Below are 15,871 nucleotides of genomic sequence, written 5' to 3'. Positions count from 1 at the left end.
TCTTTCCCCAGCTCTGTCTTCATAGTCTGAGTGGTAGGAAGGAGTGCCAAGTGCCAGGGGACAGTGTTTGGCTCATCTGCGCGGGAAGCTCCCCATCATGGCTTTGGTCTGCTGGTGCAATGCCCAGCAGCATTCCCACCACCAAGGGTTAAAGCCCAGGAGCCCTGAAGCTTCCCTGCATCCAGGGCCTCATAAAAACCTTTTCTACACAGCCCCTGGTCTGCCTCAGGCTCCCAGGCAGAAATCTGATAAGGGTCCTCTTTGTTGGGACTGTCAGTCTCCTTTATTGAGGAGGGAACTGGAGAACAGCAACATTTCTTGGGATTGGGATACTGATAAGGCCCTGGATTCCTGTCAGAGGGAGGATGATTAATTACTCTGAATCCTGGCGCTTGCTTTGATACCAGTTACTGACAGTTCACAGGCTTCCCCATCAGGTGCTCATGCCCCTTCTGAGGCTAGATGGGGCTGAGATTCAGCCTCCTGCTAGGCCAACACTAGTGACCTGCAAGAAGCTCTTTGCAGTGGTGGTTTGCTTCTTTCCTGGTTCTAGGTAGGATGCTCTTGTATTTGTCATGGGAAGAGGCCTGTTCCCTCTCAGGTGAAGAGCCTCCTTAGTTATAATCCAGCCCAGAGAGCAGTCCTAAGACTGCCCCTTCTCTTCAAGGCTGGGAAAGAACCATTGCTTGTGGCCTTGAACTTCACAGATGGTCCTAAGCCACCCAAAGCTCTGCACAGAAGATCCCAAACCCTGCATCTCAAGGTCACTTGGCAACATTATTTCATAATTCAGGCAAACTCCTAAAATCAGGTCACCCTCCCTTTGGTAATAATCACAACTATCAATTTTTGTTTTAAGTAAACAAAATTATTCATGGTCTCATAGGACTTCAGAGCTGAAAGTCATCTAATCCAAAATCCTCATTTCACAGATGGAGAAAATTAGGCATGAATATGTCACCCTCCCACCCCCACACCAGTATGATGTATTGTTCTCTTTTTCATTCAGGCAGGGTAAACTTAGCTAAAAGGCCCCTCCCCATCTCTTGTTATAGTTGAGTCTCCTTGGGACAAAGGAAATGTCTACCAGGTCCATTAGGGACAGAGCAGACTGCAGAGACAGACTATCCTGAATATCTTGCTTCTCTCTTAATTGTCAGGAGAATAAGGCCAGGACAGGATTTGTGTCTGGATTATCTGGATAATGTGAGAAAACCAGACCATCGTCCAAGAGCTTGTGCTTAGAGTAGGCTCAGCTTTGTTTCTCACAGTTCCAGGGTATCCACCTGCACTGGGAGCTACTTTTAGCTGTTTTGCAAAGGGCCAACCACAATGAAGAATGCACTCCTTCCCCTCATCCACTAATCTCTGGGGCCACACACGGGCCTGTGTGAGGAAACACAAGATCCTCGTATGCCCAGAGTAAGGCTGGGCCAGCGCAGGTTTGCAAGGACCTCCAGCAGGGTTCCAGTACAACCCTAGCCTGTGGTTTCTCTGAAGGTGCTGGGAAGAGGTCACTTCGGTTAGGTTTACGGCCTTGACTTCAAACGACACTTTGCCCCTTCCTTGCCTTCTCAGGTCCTGTCTCTACCTTTCGTTTCCTTTGCTCCCAAACAGTTCTCACCCGAATGCAGTCACACTCTATGTGACTATAAAAAGGTGAATTTTTAATGAAATTTCTACATCTATAACATTGTTGTTTTTCAAAGAAGCCATCTCAGATGGCTAGACTTTTAGTGCAGTGACTATTCAGAGTGAATTTACAATTCATCTCTGGGAGCTGGCCTTCAGAGGCAGTTGAGTGCATGGATAAGAGGCTGCTGCAGACATCTAATTGGGAGCCAAATGAGGGCCTGGTCCAGTGTGGTGGCTGCAGGCTGGAAAGGAAGACACCTTTGTGTGGTACCTCAATGGCAGAATCAATGGAGCCACACTAGAAAATCTCTTGATTTATGGCCAAACAAAATCAGTATAAAAATCACTTCATCCTATTCTGCTGGGCTGCCTCCATGCATGACCACTTCTACACTCTTTACATTTGACTTACCACCACTGGAGAGACTCAGATGAAAATAGTGCAGACTCGCCGAAACCGGTTTGGCTCAGTGGATAGAGCGTCATCCTGCGGACTGAAAGGTCCCGGGTTCGATTCCGGTCAAGGGCATGTACCTTGGTTGCGGGCACATCCCCGGTGGGAGGTGTGCAGGAGGCAGCTGATCGATGTTTCTCTCTCATCGATGTTTCTGGCTCTCTATCTCTCTCCCTTCATCTCTGTGAAATATCAATAAAATATATTTTTTTAAAAAAAGAAAGAAAATAGTGCAGACTCTAAAAGCTATTCGCAAATGGAGCTCCAAAACCTCGTGGTAGCTGGCTCTCCAAGCTGGCACTCTATCAACTGGACAAAGCCCTGCTTGGTGGTCACGTCTGTTCTGCACACATCACAGACCTGGCCACTTTCCCCTCTTTAACAGCTGTTTCCCCTTCTCTTTGGCCCCACTGAGCGAAGTTATGCTTTCTTTACCTTCTCAAAATCTCCCAACTCTCGAGCCATTTCTTCTGCTGCTCATCATCTTGTTATGGAACTTGGATGCAAATAGCTTGACCACTCTGGGCCTTAGTTCCCTAGTCTGTTTAATAATGAACCCTCTAGGGCCTGAGTGGGAAAGGTGACATCTTTCAGGGCTATCAGCATTAAGCACTTAAAGCTGGTGGAGAGATTCCCAATTGGGTTACCAAGGAGCAGCTTTTTAAATTTTTTAATCTGCATGGTGGTTTAGTTTAGTAAACATTATAATGTTCAAGCCATGGTGAAGGAAAAACAATCTCTGTCTTCAGAGAGCTACAGTCCTCCTGGGATACCTGATGAATACACACAAAACAATGAGAAAGTAATTATTTGCTGAAATTTTTAATAGAAATTCCAAAAAGGGAAGGCATCCACATAAACTGGGGTAGTTAGAAAATTATTCCTGGATGCAGTGAACATTGAAGGCCAGTGTGGAAAGGTTTTGAGCAAAAGCAGGTCACTTTAACCTTGATGAAGAGGGAGAGCACAAAACAAAAGGTAGAGGAGAAATGAACTTGGTTTTGGAGGTAATAGTGAGGAGACCCAACTAATTGGAGAGTGAGTAGTTGGGATGTGCTGGAAATACTGCCTACATGATCTTTTACCGAGTGTCGGGGAACTTGGTCATGAGATTGAACATGTGGGGTGGGATGGGTAGGCAGTAAGAGTCTTTATAGGTTTTGAAACAAGGAGTTGAGTAATATGGTGAAAGTGTGCAAGTTGAGTGCATGGATAAGAGGCTGCTGCAGACATCTAATTGTGAGCCAGTGAGGGCCTGGTCTAGTGTGGTGGCTGCAGGCTGGAAAGGAAGACACCTTTGCAAGGTACCTCAATGGAAGAATCAGTGGAGCTTCCTAACAATCTAAAGGTTGGTGATAGAGGAGAGAAGAGGAGTCAGTGCAGCCTCTGACCTTCCTGCCTAAAACCTCAGAGAATGATGTGTTGTTGGAAGAATGAAGCAATTGGAAAAGGGAACTAGCTTAGAGGATAAAGGTGAGCTCATTGTGAACACTCTGACTTGGAGTGAGCAGGTCACACGTGAAGATGTCCTGAAAGCTTCTGGAAATATGAGCTTAGGGGGCCTATGTGAGGGGACCTTGGGAGTAGTTTTCATTGGGTCTCCAGGCAGTGCTATGGCGCAGTGTGAACTCGCCAAGGCCTTTAGTGAGCTCAGGCCAGACAGGCATCGAGAAGGAGATGGACCTTGGTCCTATGCTGCCAGGAGACTAGTTCTGATGCATCATCAGGCTCTTGTCTTATGACAGGAGTAAGGTTGACTGTCCAGAACCGCAGAGAGAAAAAGTTAACTAACATACAAACTATCTTAGGAACGTACTGGCAATCCTTGAGAGCTTACCTATGAGACTTTGAATCTAATTCTATGACCTCTTTGTCCTTGACCCTCCAAAGACCGCTTGGTCAAGACAAAGGCCTTGGAGGCCTCTCACTCCCTCCCCACACTGAGAAAGAGGCCTGGTCTTGCCATAACAGTTCCACTTGTTCATGCTCATGCTGCTTCTTCATAAATGTGGGAGTATTCACTCCGTTCTCTGACTTGAGTTATCCTATAAAAGAGTTGGTGAGGCCAACATTCCAGGGCTGAAAAGAGAATGTCATTCCTTGAGGGATAAGAAGCAGGAGGAGCCGAAACAAACAGCCCTTCTCTAGTCAGGCTGGCCTAACATCTACCAGGCAGTCAGTGAGGTTGGGACAATGGGAGGGGCCAGAGGAGGAGCAGCCTGTACAGTACAAGGAATTTGCCATTAATAGGCAACAAGTCTCATACCCTGCCCTAGACGGTGACCCTTCCCTTTGGAATTTTCCCCTCTGACCTCCAGATCATTAATCTGAAGGCTGCCAAATGACAGTCATCTATCATGCCTCCTGACTAGTACCTGTGAAAGGCACTTGGCTCCGCCCTCCCTGCATCTCCTGGTGCTCATTAGTGGGCCTTCCTGCTCAGTGCCAGGTTTCCTAGTCACAGCTCTGGCTCCTCTTACTTCCCTTCGAGGCCAGGGGGCAGAAGCTGCCCCTCCCTTTCAAAGGCCAGAGAGGGGGTGGAGTGATTAGTGAAGAGAGAATTGTTGAGTGGCTTTTCACTGCCCTGGAAACTTGTGTTTCCTGCAGCTCCTTTGATATGGTGGGGATATAGGAGACAAAAGCCCATTTCGCTGTGGTGCAGCAAGAGAGGAAGAAGGAAGCAGTTATCCGGGGGGATGAACCAGGCAGGAGCTCCCCTGTCAAGCATACCAACATCCAAATTGAGAAGGAGCTGATTGGCATGTGAAGGCTGCCATTTGGCACGTGAAGGCAGGAGTGAGCTGCCACATCATTAAGAATCTGGACTCAGTACTGCTAGGAAAATTAAAAAATCCAGTCCAACCCTCTTATTTGTAGACTAGTGGCCTGGTGCATGAAATTCATGCATGGCCTGCACCCTCTCCAATCTGGGACCCCTCGGGGGATGTCTGACTGCCAGTTTAGGCCCGATCCCTGTGGGATAGGGGCTAAACCGGCAGTTGGACATCCATCTCACAATCCAGGACCTCTGGCTCCTAACTGCTCACTTGCCTGCCTTCTCGCCCCCAACTGCCCCCCCATGCCGGCCTGATTGCCCCCAACTGCCCCCCCCATGCCAGCCTGCTCGCCCCCAACTGCTCCCCCCCCACTGCCGGCCTGATCACCCCCAACTGCCCTCCCCTCCTGGCCTGATTGCCCCTAACCGCCTCTGCCTCGGCCCCGCCACCATGGCTTTGTCCAGAAGGACATCTGTAAGGTCTCCCGGAAGGTCTCCTGGTCTAATTAGCATATTACCCTATTATTAGTATAGATGGAAAACAGATCCAGAGAGGTTCTGTGTTTTACCCAAGGCCACACAGCCTGTGAGTAGGACCTGTCTTTCTGTTCATCACAAGAGAAGTGGCAGCTAGTCTGATAGCTTCCAGGCTTTGGGAGTTTGAGTTAAATTATACTTCTAAGCAGATTCATGAACATATTTCCAACTGAGCAAAAAGTGGGCATACACAGGTGTCTTTTTATTTTTCTTTTTCCCCCCTGTGGATGTTTTGTATAGTATCTTTTTTAAAAAATAAATCTTTATTGTTCAGATTATTACAGATGTCCCTCTTTTATTTTCCCCCATAGCTCCCCTCCACCTGGTTCCCACTCCACCCTGTGCCCTTACTCCCCCCCCCCAACCCCCCGCCCCGGCACTGTCCTCGTCCATAGAAGTAAGATTTTTGTCCAATCTCTTCCCACATCTCCCACACCCTCTTCCCCCCGAGAATTGTCAGTCCACTACCTTTCTGTGCCCCTTATTCTATTATATTCACCAGTGGATTCTGTTCATCAGATTTTTTATTCACTTTTAGATTCACTTGTTGATAGATATGTATTTGTTGTCACTTTGTTGTTCATAATTTTTATCTTTACCTTTTTCTTCCTCTTCTTAGAGAATACACTTCAGCATTTCATATAGTACTGGTTTGGTGGTGATGAACTCCTTTAGCTTTTTCTTGTCTGTGAAGCTCTTTATCTGACCTTCAATTCTAAATGATAGTTTTGCTGGGTAGAGTAATCTTGGTTGTAGATTCTTGCTATTCATCACTTTGTATATTTCTTGCCACTCCCTTCTGGCCTGCATAGTTTCTGTTGAGAAATCAGCTGACAGTCATATGGGTACTCCCTTGTAGGTAACTAACTGTTTTTCTCTTGCTGCTTTTAAGATTCTCTCTTTGTCTTTTGCTCTTGGCATTTTAATTATGATGTGTCTTGGTGTGGTCCTCTTTAGATTCCTCTTGTTTGGGGTTCTCTGTGCTTCGTGGACTTGAAAGTCTATTTCTTTCACCAGGTAAGGGAAGTTTTCTGTCATTATTTCTTCAAATAGGTTTTCAATATCTTGCTCACTCTCTTCTTCTGGCACACCCAATAATTCGGATGTTGGTACGCTTGAAGTTGTCCCAGAGGCTCCTTACACTATCTTCATATTTTTGGATTCTTTTTGCTTTTTGCTTTTCCAGTTGGGTGTTTTTTGCTTCTTCGTATTTCAAATCTTTGACTTGATTCTTGGGATCCTCTAGTCTGCTGTTGAACCTCTGTATATTATTCTTTATTTCAGTCATTGTATGCTTAATTTCTGATTGGTCCTTTTTCATATTCTTGAGGGTCTCACTAAATTTCTCAGGTTTCTAGAAGATTCTTTTTTTTTAAATTTTTTTTATTAAGGTATTATATGTGTACATATCTTACCATTGCCCTCCCCCCCCACCCTAGAAGATTCTTCAGTAACCTTACAACTGTGTTTTTGAACTCTATGTCCAGTATTTTCATCCATTTCTTGCATTTGTGACTTGTTTCTTTGTCTCCGCATTTTGGCTGCTTCCCTGTGTTTGTTTCTATGTACTGGGTAGCTGCTAAGTCTCCTTGAGTTGATAGAGTGGCCTTTGTGTGCTAGGTGTCCTATAGGGCCCAGTGGCTCAGCCTCCCCAGTCACCTGAGGTGGACGCTCTTGGTGCATTCCTTTGTGGGCTGTTTGCACAGTCTTGTAGTTAACCCTTGATTGCTGTTGGTATCACTGACAGTAATTGACCTCCAGGCCAGTTGGCTGCGATGACCAGCTGTGTCTACACTGGAAGATCTGTTACACAGGAGACACCCTTATGGGACAGGACTTGCTTCAGTGGGGCTTTGGTGCTCACTGAGTCTGTTCCTTGAGTGTCTCTCTTATGGATGTGAAGAGTTGTAATCTGGTATGGACTCACTCTGACCATGGGGTACACTGGCTCTTGGATCTCCAAGGAGGTGTAAGGTCAGCCACTGTCTGGGGCCACCCAGCAGGAGCTACAGAGAGATCTGCAGATTCCTCCTCTTTGTATGGGGTTTGGAAGTGCCCAGATGAGGCCCAGCTGTGAAGCAAGGCAGGCTGCTGCTGCTGGTGCCAGGCCTTGGGCCTTCTTTTGGAAGCTCTGGGGCTCTCTGACCCAGCTGCAGTTTGACAGGTTTTAGGCCAAAGGACAGGCCATTCATATGCAAAAGCTGGTGGGCACAGCTTGGGTGGGGTTGTAAATTGTGTGGGGTGGGGTCTCTGGGAATCACCAGGGTGGAGCAAACAGCAATGGCTGCCAGTCAGCCTGAACTGGAGAGGTCCCCGGTTCTCCGCATCCTGCGTCCCAGTGCAGGAACAATGATCGCTGCGAGCACCTCTGAGAGAAAGCCGCCCTCGCATTCCTGTCCCGATGCCAGACAGTCCTGTTTCTCCCCATATGTGTCTGGGTCCCCCAGAGTCTCGCCTGGCTGTTCAGAGCAAGCGGGAGCTTGTATCTCCCTTCTGGTTAAAAGAGCAGCACGTCCAGATGCCAGCGCTTTCTTCACCTCTCTAGTTGTGGGACTTCCACTCAGCCAGCTTTCCCGTGGTTCTGGATGGTAGTTGTTCTGCTGTTTAGTTGTGGTTTTGATGTGGTTGTGAGAGGCAGCAAGTATAGGTGATTACCTATGCCGCCATCTTGGTTCTCTCCACAGGTGTCTTTTTTTCTTTGCTTGATGATGCACCCCTCTGTTTCTCTCTTTGGACAATCACAGGGACCCCTATCAACCGAATTCCTATCATGGCCAAGCAGATCCTAGACCTGTATATGCTGTACAAGCTGGTGACAGAGAAGGGTGGCCTGGTGGAGATCATCAACAAGAAGATATGGAGGGAGATCACCAAAGGCCTGAACCTGCCCACATCCATCACCAGTGCTGCCTTTACCCTGAGGACCCAGTGAGTGGCCAGGGCCTTGGGGAAAGGAGGCTGATACTGGAGAAAGGGGATGTTTTAACTTAGAGGAGAGAAAGGAAGAAAATTCCAGTGTACAGTGAACAAGACGTGTGGGATTCCTGAGACAGCCAGGAGCTTTCTGAGGTCAATCCCTCACTAGACCAAAGTAATGATGAGAGCTGTCATTTCCCGAGTGGCCTGCGTGCTGCTGCTTCAGCATTCTGTTGCTTTCATAACACTCTGGAAGTTGCTCTGTGAAGAATATGTAACTGACATACCAGTTAGGTAGCATGTCATGTCCTTGTTGAAAAGTTGAAAGGGTTTATCTATTGGAACTGTTCCAGCAGAAGTGGTGATTAGCGCTGAACCAGTAAAGCAGGCCTTCTTTCAAGGTTCTTGGGTAGAGAATTGCCTCCTGGGACATCTGACACACAATGGGCAGAATTGCCCCTGTCTGACCAGCCTGACTTGGGATGGTTAGGAGATAAGAAGCAAGACAGTCATGTCACAGCACGGGCTTGGTTTCTGCCAGGGCTCTAAAAAGGTGCCAAAATGACCATCGGCGGAGTTTTCCTTTATTTCCCTTCGTCAATGACGCCTCCACTTTGAGCAGTGTTCAGAACTGAGTAGCAGTTAGACGGGCCTGGACCAGGGCGGTCAGCAGTCCCCGGCTTTCTCTTCCACTGGGTGCTCCAGGTGGTGGTCCTCTGTCCTAGAGGCTGTTCCCACAGACCAAACAGCTCAGATGGACGGTCTCTGGTGCCATGTTTTGATTGCCCTTGCTTGCTTGCTTCCTTCCAGGTACATGAAGTACCTCTATGCTTACGAGTGTGAGAAGAAAGCCTTGAGCTCCCCAGCTGAGCTCCAGGCAGCCATTGATGGCAACCGGCGGGAGGGCCGCCGGCCCAGCTACAGCTCCTCCCTCTTTAGCTACTCGCCCACTGCCACAGCTGCTGCCACCAGGGCCCCTGCCCTTCTCTCCACACCCAAGATCCGCTTCCCCGTCCTTGGGCTGGGCTCCAGCAGTGGTACCAGTGGCAGCAGCCCTCGGATATCCCCAGCAACTACTCTCAGGAAAGGTTTGCAGGGCTCTGAAGGAGGGGGAAGAAGGGAGAAATGGAGCCAAGTTTCTGTGTGTAGGACCTGGGTGGGAGGGTGGATTGTGGGTCGGTCTAGCTCTGGTGCCTTTGCCAGGTGATGGAGTCCCGGTGACAACAGTACCTGTGCCAAATCGTCTGGCTGTGCCCATGACCTTGACAGGCCAGCAGGCTAGCACCCGGATGGCCACGCTGGAGCAGCTGCGGGAACGGCTGGAGTCAGGAGAGCCCCCTGAGAAGAAGGCTTCCAGGCTGTCGGAGGAGGAGCAGCGCCTAGTGCAGCAGGCCTTCCAGCGCAACTTTTTCAGCATGGCCCGGCAGCTACCCATGAAGATCCGGGTCACTGGCAAGGGTGAGTGTGGCTTGGACCCATTCAGGAGCCCATCGCATCCCATAGGACTGGAGTGGCGCTCCTCCAGATAGATCTCAGTTCACCAAGCCAAGGTCATTTTCTAGAGGAGCAGAAATTGCCTCAGGCAGTGTCCTATTCTTTAGCAATAAGAAGCAGTGCTTTCTAGAGGAGGAACCAGAGAACTTTAGGGACAGTAGCTGTGTGTCCGTTCCCTCCCACCCCCACCCCCAGCCTTTTGATCTGTCTAAATTAAAGGGCTCAGCCTTCACTCCAGTACCTTACCAGATATAGGGATTGTATGCAAGTGCAAGGCAGATCTGGGAGAAAGTCAGCACCTCTGTTCCTGAGACTCTAGAGGGGCTCTGATGCCTCAGGCCAAGCTGCCAGTGTCCCTCAGAACAAGTGGGAAGCAGGAAGCACAAGTTTGGCAGCATAATTGACAACCTTTCCCTTCCTCTTTGCATTTTTCAGGTGACCCACTTTCATATCCCCTGAACCACATACTCCATGTCCCTTGTTCCTCTCCCCACCCTTCTCTCCTCACACACATTTTCTTTGCCATTTATTGCCCTTGATGCTGTCTCAGAACAAACATGAAATAAGTGTGTGTGCGGAAGAAACCAGGTGTGGAGGGAGGGAGCTGTGCATATTCCCAGGCAGCCTGTCCCTCTTCCACCTTCCCCTGGTTGAGGAGCAGAAGGAGGCTGGGGTAACAACCCAGACAGCAGGGCTCTGCTGTTACCCATTCAAGGCCAGGTGCCCTGGTCCTGCACGTGCCAGAGGCTAACAGAACAGGCAACTTACCTGGAGGAATTCTTGGCCCTGTGTATGGTGAGCGGGCAGAAGTGAGCTGGGCAGAGGCCTTCCGCAAGCCCCCGATGCCCAGGCTGAGATGAAACACCAAGTACTGGGTAGGTAGACCCTCTCCTTGAGGACCTCCCATCCCATGAAGGGGGAGGCGGTGGCGGCAAGGTGAGGCCTCAGGCAGAGACTGGATCTTCCTGATCTCCAGTTCCCCAGCTGATGGATAGTGTGTTCAGGGAAGTTTGCCAGATTTCTTTCAAAGCGCCAGCACACAGTTGTGAGCCAAGAGAAACCTCCTTGCTGATGGTGATCCCTTTTTTCTTCAATCAGAGAGAGTTGGGGAGGTGAAATGGCTCAGTGGAGAAAGCAGCAACAGGACATTAGCAAGTCTGAGTCCTTGGAGAAGATTATGTAAATGCTTTCTAACAGTGGGCCTTGGCCTGCTGTGGCCAGACCAGGGGCATGGGAGCGCCACAGAAAGGACAACAGAAGTGCCAGAAGGCTTGACCAGGCCCTCTCTCCCTTGTCCCCAGCAGAAGACAGATCAGAGGCCTCGGCTACAGCACTGAATCTGACCTCGGGCAGCATTGGGAGCATTAACATGTCTGTGGATATCGATGGCACCACCTATGCAGGTGAGGCCCTTGGAGCTCCAGGGAGGCGCCGTTTGGTGGCCAGCATCAGTGCAGCTGCCCAAAGGGCCCCATTTGTCACCCTCCTGTCGCACACCTTCCCGGGGCTGGCTTCCGTAGGTAAAGTGGTTCTTCTGGACTAGCAAAGGCTGAGGATTGCTAACATGATGACAGATCCCCCTCCACCTTTGACAGACGATAGAAACCCTACGCTGAACCTTTTTGGACAATGGTTGGCTTGCTAATTGAAAAAAAAAAAATCATCTAATGTGAAGAATCATAGTCAATTCTATATCCATGCCTTAAACATTATATTCTAAATCCACCATCATGGTCTAATATTCGGGCCTCCTTTCTTTGTGCTTCAACTGTTCTCTTTCGAAACCTCTGTCATTCCTTTCCTTTAAAATGGATCAAGGACAGACACAGGCAAAGGGATCTGAGTGTGCAGAATTGACCTATATATGTTTGTGATTTTTCCTGTCACTTACAGTTTTCTCTCCCTTAGTCTAATTTGGCAGTAGTGGTTGGTTTAACCAGTCTTCCCAAAGCCGTCAACTTAGTTTTCATAGCAGCAAACCTCTTTCCACTCCTGTTTTGTTGGTTTACGGATGAGTTTGGGAATAAACCCAGCCGACTTGTTAAGCACAGCTTGATGAGTTGGGGCTAAAGAGTTCAGACATTCAGGCCAGTGGCCTTCTGCCAGAAGCCCCAGCATCAGCCACCTGTTTTAGAGAGGGCTTGAGAGGTGTCCTTAACATCAAAAAGGGGGGTATTTCCTCAGGGCATGCTTTTAGTCCTTTGAATTCTCCTATGCTAGGGACAAGGCCCCCTCAGGGAACCACCCTGCAGGCCTCATGCTCTGGGTCTCTACTGGGCTACCTACTGCGGGCATCGGGGTCCACCGGAAAGGGACAGAGTTCCTGGGAGCAGCCTGCAGAGAGGTAGCCATGACAGGCTGTCTCCCCATCACCACATACAGTGTTTCAGAGGGCTCTGCCTGATACGGGGGGCCCTCAAGGAGACGGGGCAAGCCAGTGGGTAGGGCTGGGGTGCTCTTTGCATTCTGGTGGTGCTGTGATGGTCTAGGACAGCGGTCGCCAACCAATGGTTTGCAGACCACACTGGTGGTCCGTGAGGTCCGAAAGTTGGCGACTGCTGCTCTAGGAGGTTTGGGGGTTGGGAGAGAGGATTCACGGAAAAAGCAGGGAAGGAGGATGTTGGGGCCTGATCTCCACATCTTTTTGTCCTCTTTCGGGAGAAAGGAGAAGTAACGCTTTTCTCTCAAAATGAGGAGCACTCAGAAGAGAGTTGAAAGTTCCCCAAACTTCACCTGCCTTAGTTTCTGTTTCACCAGTGCCCTTTCTCAGTGGGTTTGCAGTCGCCCGGACCAGGAACCTGAAAGTCGTTCCCAAGAGCCCCTCATGCTCATCTTGGTCCCCCAGAGCAGAGCAGACCTCACTACTCTGTGCTCTCCTTCTCCTCCCCTGCTCTCCTCACTGCCAGTGCCCTGGGTCAAGTCTCTCCGCTCTCTTGCAGACCTCCATCACCCATATTCCTCCCAACCCCACAGAGAGCATTCTAAAACGTACATATCATGAGACCCCTCCCTTCTTAAAACTTTGAGGGGCTTCATGACACCTACAGGGTAGGACCTGGCTTCCTTAGGGTGTACAGACCTCACTACTTTGTCTTCCCATCTCTCTAGTCTCATCTGCCTCCACACTGCCTCCAGACCACACGATGGCGTGGCCTCCAGCACGATTGCCACCTCTTTCTGTTCTTTGTTCTCTCAGATCTCTTCTTCCCTTCTTCATTTGGCCACGTTTTCTAATAGTGCAGGCATAGCCTTCCCCTAGAGCCTTTCCTGACCAATTTTCCCCTGCTGTCCAAAACCTTTTTGTTCCCACAGCACCCTGGGGACACTTTCCTTGGAGCATTTGTGACATTTCAGCAAAGTTACTCTGCCCACCTGTGTCTCTGCCACCAGCCTGTAAGCATCTGGAAGCAGGACAGTGTTTGGGACTTCTGTTAGTACCCGGCACGGTGTCCAGAGTGGGGCCTCACCCAGTTAAATCAGTGGAATCAATGGAACCACCCTTCTCTCTTGGTCTGCTCACACTTGCTTCTCCTCCCCACCCCAGGTGTGCTGTTTGCCCAGAAGCCTGTGGTCCACCTCATCGCAGGGTCTGCAACCCAGAGCATCAGCAGCAGCAGCAGCAGCAGTAGTTCTCACTGCTCACCAAGTCCTACCTCATCACGGGGCACCCCCAGTGCAGAGCCCTCCACCAGTTGGTCCCTCTGAGGGGCAGGACCCAGCTTCCACTCCCCACTCTTCTGTCGAGAGTGAAGGAAGTCGATGCACAAAATTTACCTCATCTCACGGATCCCATGTCAAATACCAGATGTTGCAAGTTTGGACATGTTCACTTGTCCAGGCTTCATTCAGGTCCTGCTGTACTCAGGGGACAGAGAGAGGCTGGAGGGGCAGGACAGGGCAGCGTTGTCCAATCAGGGATTGTCCTGGAGAAATGGGTGGGGTCTGTGGGCAGCCAGCTTCCTGGGATTCCCAGGCCACCTCCCATCCTGGGCACAGTGTATTGACAATCTGTAAGCCAACACAAGGCTGGAGGCCCTCCATATCCTTTCTCCTTTAATTTATTTTCCTTCCCCTGCCTTCTACCATGACCCCAGGGTCACTGGTCCCTTCCCCTGCTCAGTGCCCCAATCTTTAACTCTCATGTGGGTCTGCTAGGAACCAAGCGCTTGCCTTCCTATCCCTATCTGCTGAGCATGAGATTGGGCTTTCCTTACCTAACATATTGGTTCCTGGGGCATGGGTCCCTCCAATTCAGGTCTTGAAGCAGTCCTCAGGTCTGAAGGCCCATTGGACATCTGCTGAGAGGCAGAGTCTTGGAGGGCTGCCCAGGCAGGCTCTAGCACCCACTTCAAACTGACCCTTTTCTGACCTTCTTGGACCCTACGCTTCCCACTTGCCCTTGTTGGTCAGCTATGCTAAGAATAGCCCACTTGCCCCTTGGCCGGTCTTCTCTTGGGGCCATCTTAGCCCTAACATCCCCAAGCCTGCTAACGTCAGGTTCATTGAAATACCTCAGATTTGTAATTGTTGATGTTTGATTCTTCAGAAGTATTTGCATCTCTGAAGTCTTTTTGTATGTGTTTTGCTGACCAGATTTTTTATTTAAAATTTTTTATTGTTATAACACCAAAGATAGGAGAGCAGATCACCCCAAAGCCAAACAAATGACTTGGTACCCCAGCCCCTCTGCCCCTTCCTTGCAACCTTGGTGAGGAAGCAGAAGGCAGGCAGGAGAGATGACTCAGGGATCAGAGCGGCAGGGAGGAGGTGGAGTGGAAGCCGGGCTGGGTCCTGAAACCATACCAGTTCTGAAGATGGTCCTCTAATCAATTCCTGCCATAGCAGGGCTAGTCCCAACCCTTACCCCCTACTCTCCAGTGGGGGTGGGATGTCTCCACTTCACACTCCCACCTCAGGACAGGCAGGCCATGGCCCTTAGAAGATGAGCTTTATCTTCTCTTGAACCCTGGAGTGGAGCAGGCTGCTCCAGTAAGGAAGAGCTGGGGGTTCTCACACAAGGCTCTCCTGGAAATGGATAAGCCCTACGGTATGCCATAGACAACATGCGCTGTGACGTTGCTGGGCTGTACAAGCCCATATTGGCTCGAGCCCACACCTGGCTAACATTCAGTCCTGTCTACGAAAGGAAAGAGAATTCCAGAGCTTGAGCACAAAATGTGCGGCAGCTCTGCTGGACCTTGTCTTCTCTCACCCCTCCCCTGGCCCTCCACCAGAGCTGACCCTCTTACCAGACAAGTGCAGGGTGTGGGCAGAGAAGGGATCTGGAACCTGGTGCCCGGGAGGAGCCCAATGGCTGGCACTGGGCCCACCTGAAGGTGTTACAGACATTTGCCAGTGTGTTTCTCAGGGGTTTGGTCACGAAGGATGGACTCTTCCCACCCAGAGGACACAGGGACAGCACACTGTCTTTCTGGTCATTGGATTCGATTCCTTAGGCAGCTGGCCCGGCCTCCCCTCTCAGTGAAGCCTTGCTGTCCTCAGGACAACAGCACGGTCTCAGCCTAAAAGCCTGGGAGTAGGGGCACCAGTAGGTGTCTCTAGGAACAGGGCCTGGGCCACGAGGAACCCTGAAGGTGCCGTCCTGAAGGCCCCACAGGCAGGCAGCCCGCGCAGCTCTGTCCCATGCCCTCACCATCTTGTGTGTGTTCTAGCCAGGAAAAACGTGATAGCACATGGGTAGCCCAGGCAGTGGATAAATACCTCAGACGTCTTGCAGCAAGTGTCTGTATATGTTGTGATTATTTTCTATCTTACATGTTCTTGAATGTTTATATTTCAATAAACCTCTACCTCTTCACACAAGCAGGTGGATGTTCTCAGTGACTCTTCCATGGACAGTACTAGGGGAGAGGCCAAAGCCTTCAGAATAAAAAGGGACTGAGGGAACTGCTCCTCCGATCCACTTTTTCCTGAGCTCTTACGCCTTCACTGCTCACCCATCCTTTCCCCTAAGTACTCACTCACCTGTCTTCTGTATCAGCAGGGACCTCTGGCGATGCCTGATAACCAAAACTGACTCCAATGGTGTCACATCAGTG

At 50.0% G+C, this 15,871-nt stretch overlaps 1 protein-coding gene across 1 annotated transcript in view; it reads left to right on the top strand.

Moving 5' to 3' along the window:
• ARID3B (AT-rich interaction domain 3B) overlaps nt 1-15,634 on the top strand; it is an 83,192-nt gene extending 67,558 nt beyond the window's left edge. Inside the window, exons 5-9 of the mRNA XM_080659204.1 lie at nt 8,147-8,330; nt 9,129-9,406; nt 9,522-9,776; nt 11,117-11,215; nt 13,357-15,634. Coding sequence (XP_080515330.1) covers nt 8,147-8,330; nt 9,129-9,406; nt 9,522-9,776; nt 11,117-11,215; nt 13,357-13,517 — 977 coding nt within the window. The 3' untranslated portion in view covers nt 13,518-15,634. The remainder of the gene's footprint in view (nt 1-8,146; nt 8,331-9,128; nt 9,407-9,521; nt 9,777-11,116; nt 11,216-13,356) is intronic.
• The last annotated feature ends 237 nt before the right edge of the window (nt 15,635-15,871 follow it).

The sequence above is a fragment of the Plecotus auritus genome (assembly GCF_963455305.1).
Source record: "Plecotus auritus genome assembly, chromosome: 1".
In the NCBI taxonomy this organism is placed as follows: domain Eukaryota; kingdom Metazoa; phylum Chordata; class Mammalia; order Chiroptera; family Vespertilionidae; genus Plecotus; species Plecotus auritus.
Note: the sequence above shows the minus strand (reverse complement) of the source record. Positions and strands in the feature narration are given on the sequence as shown.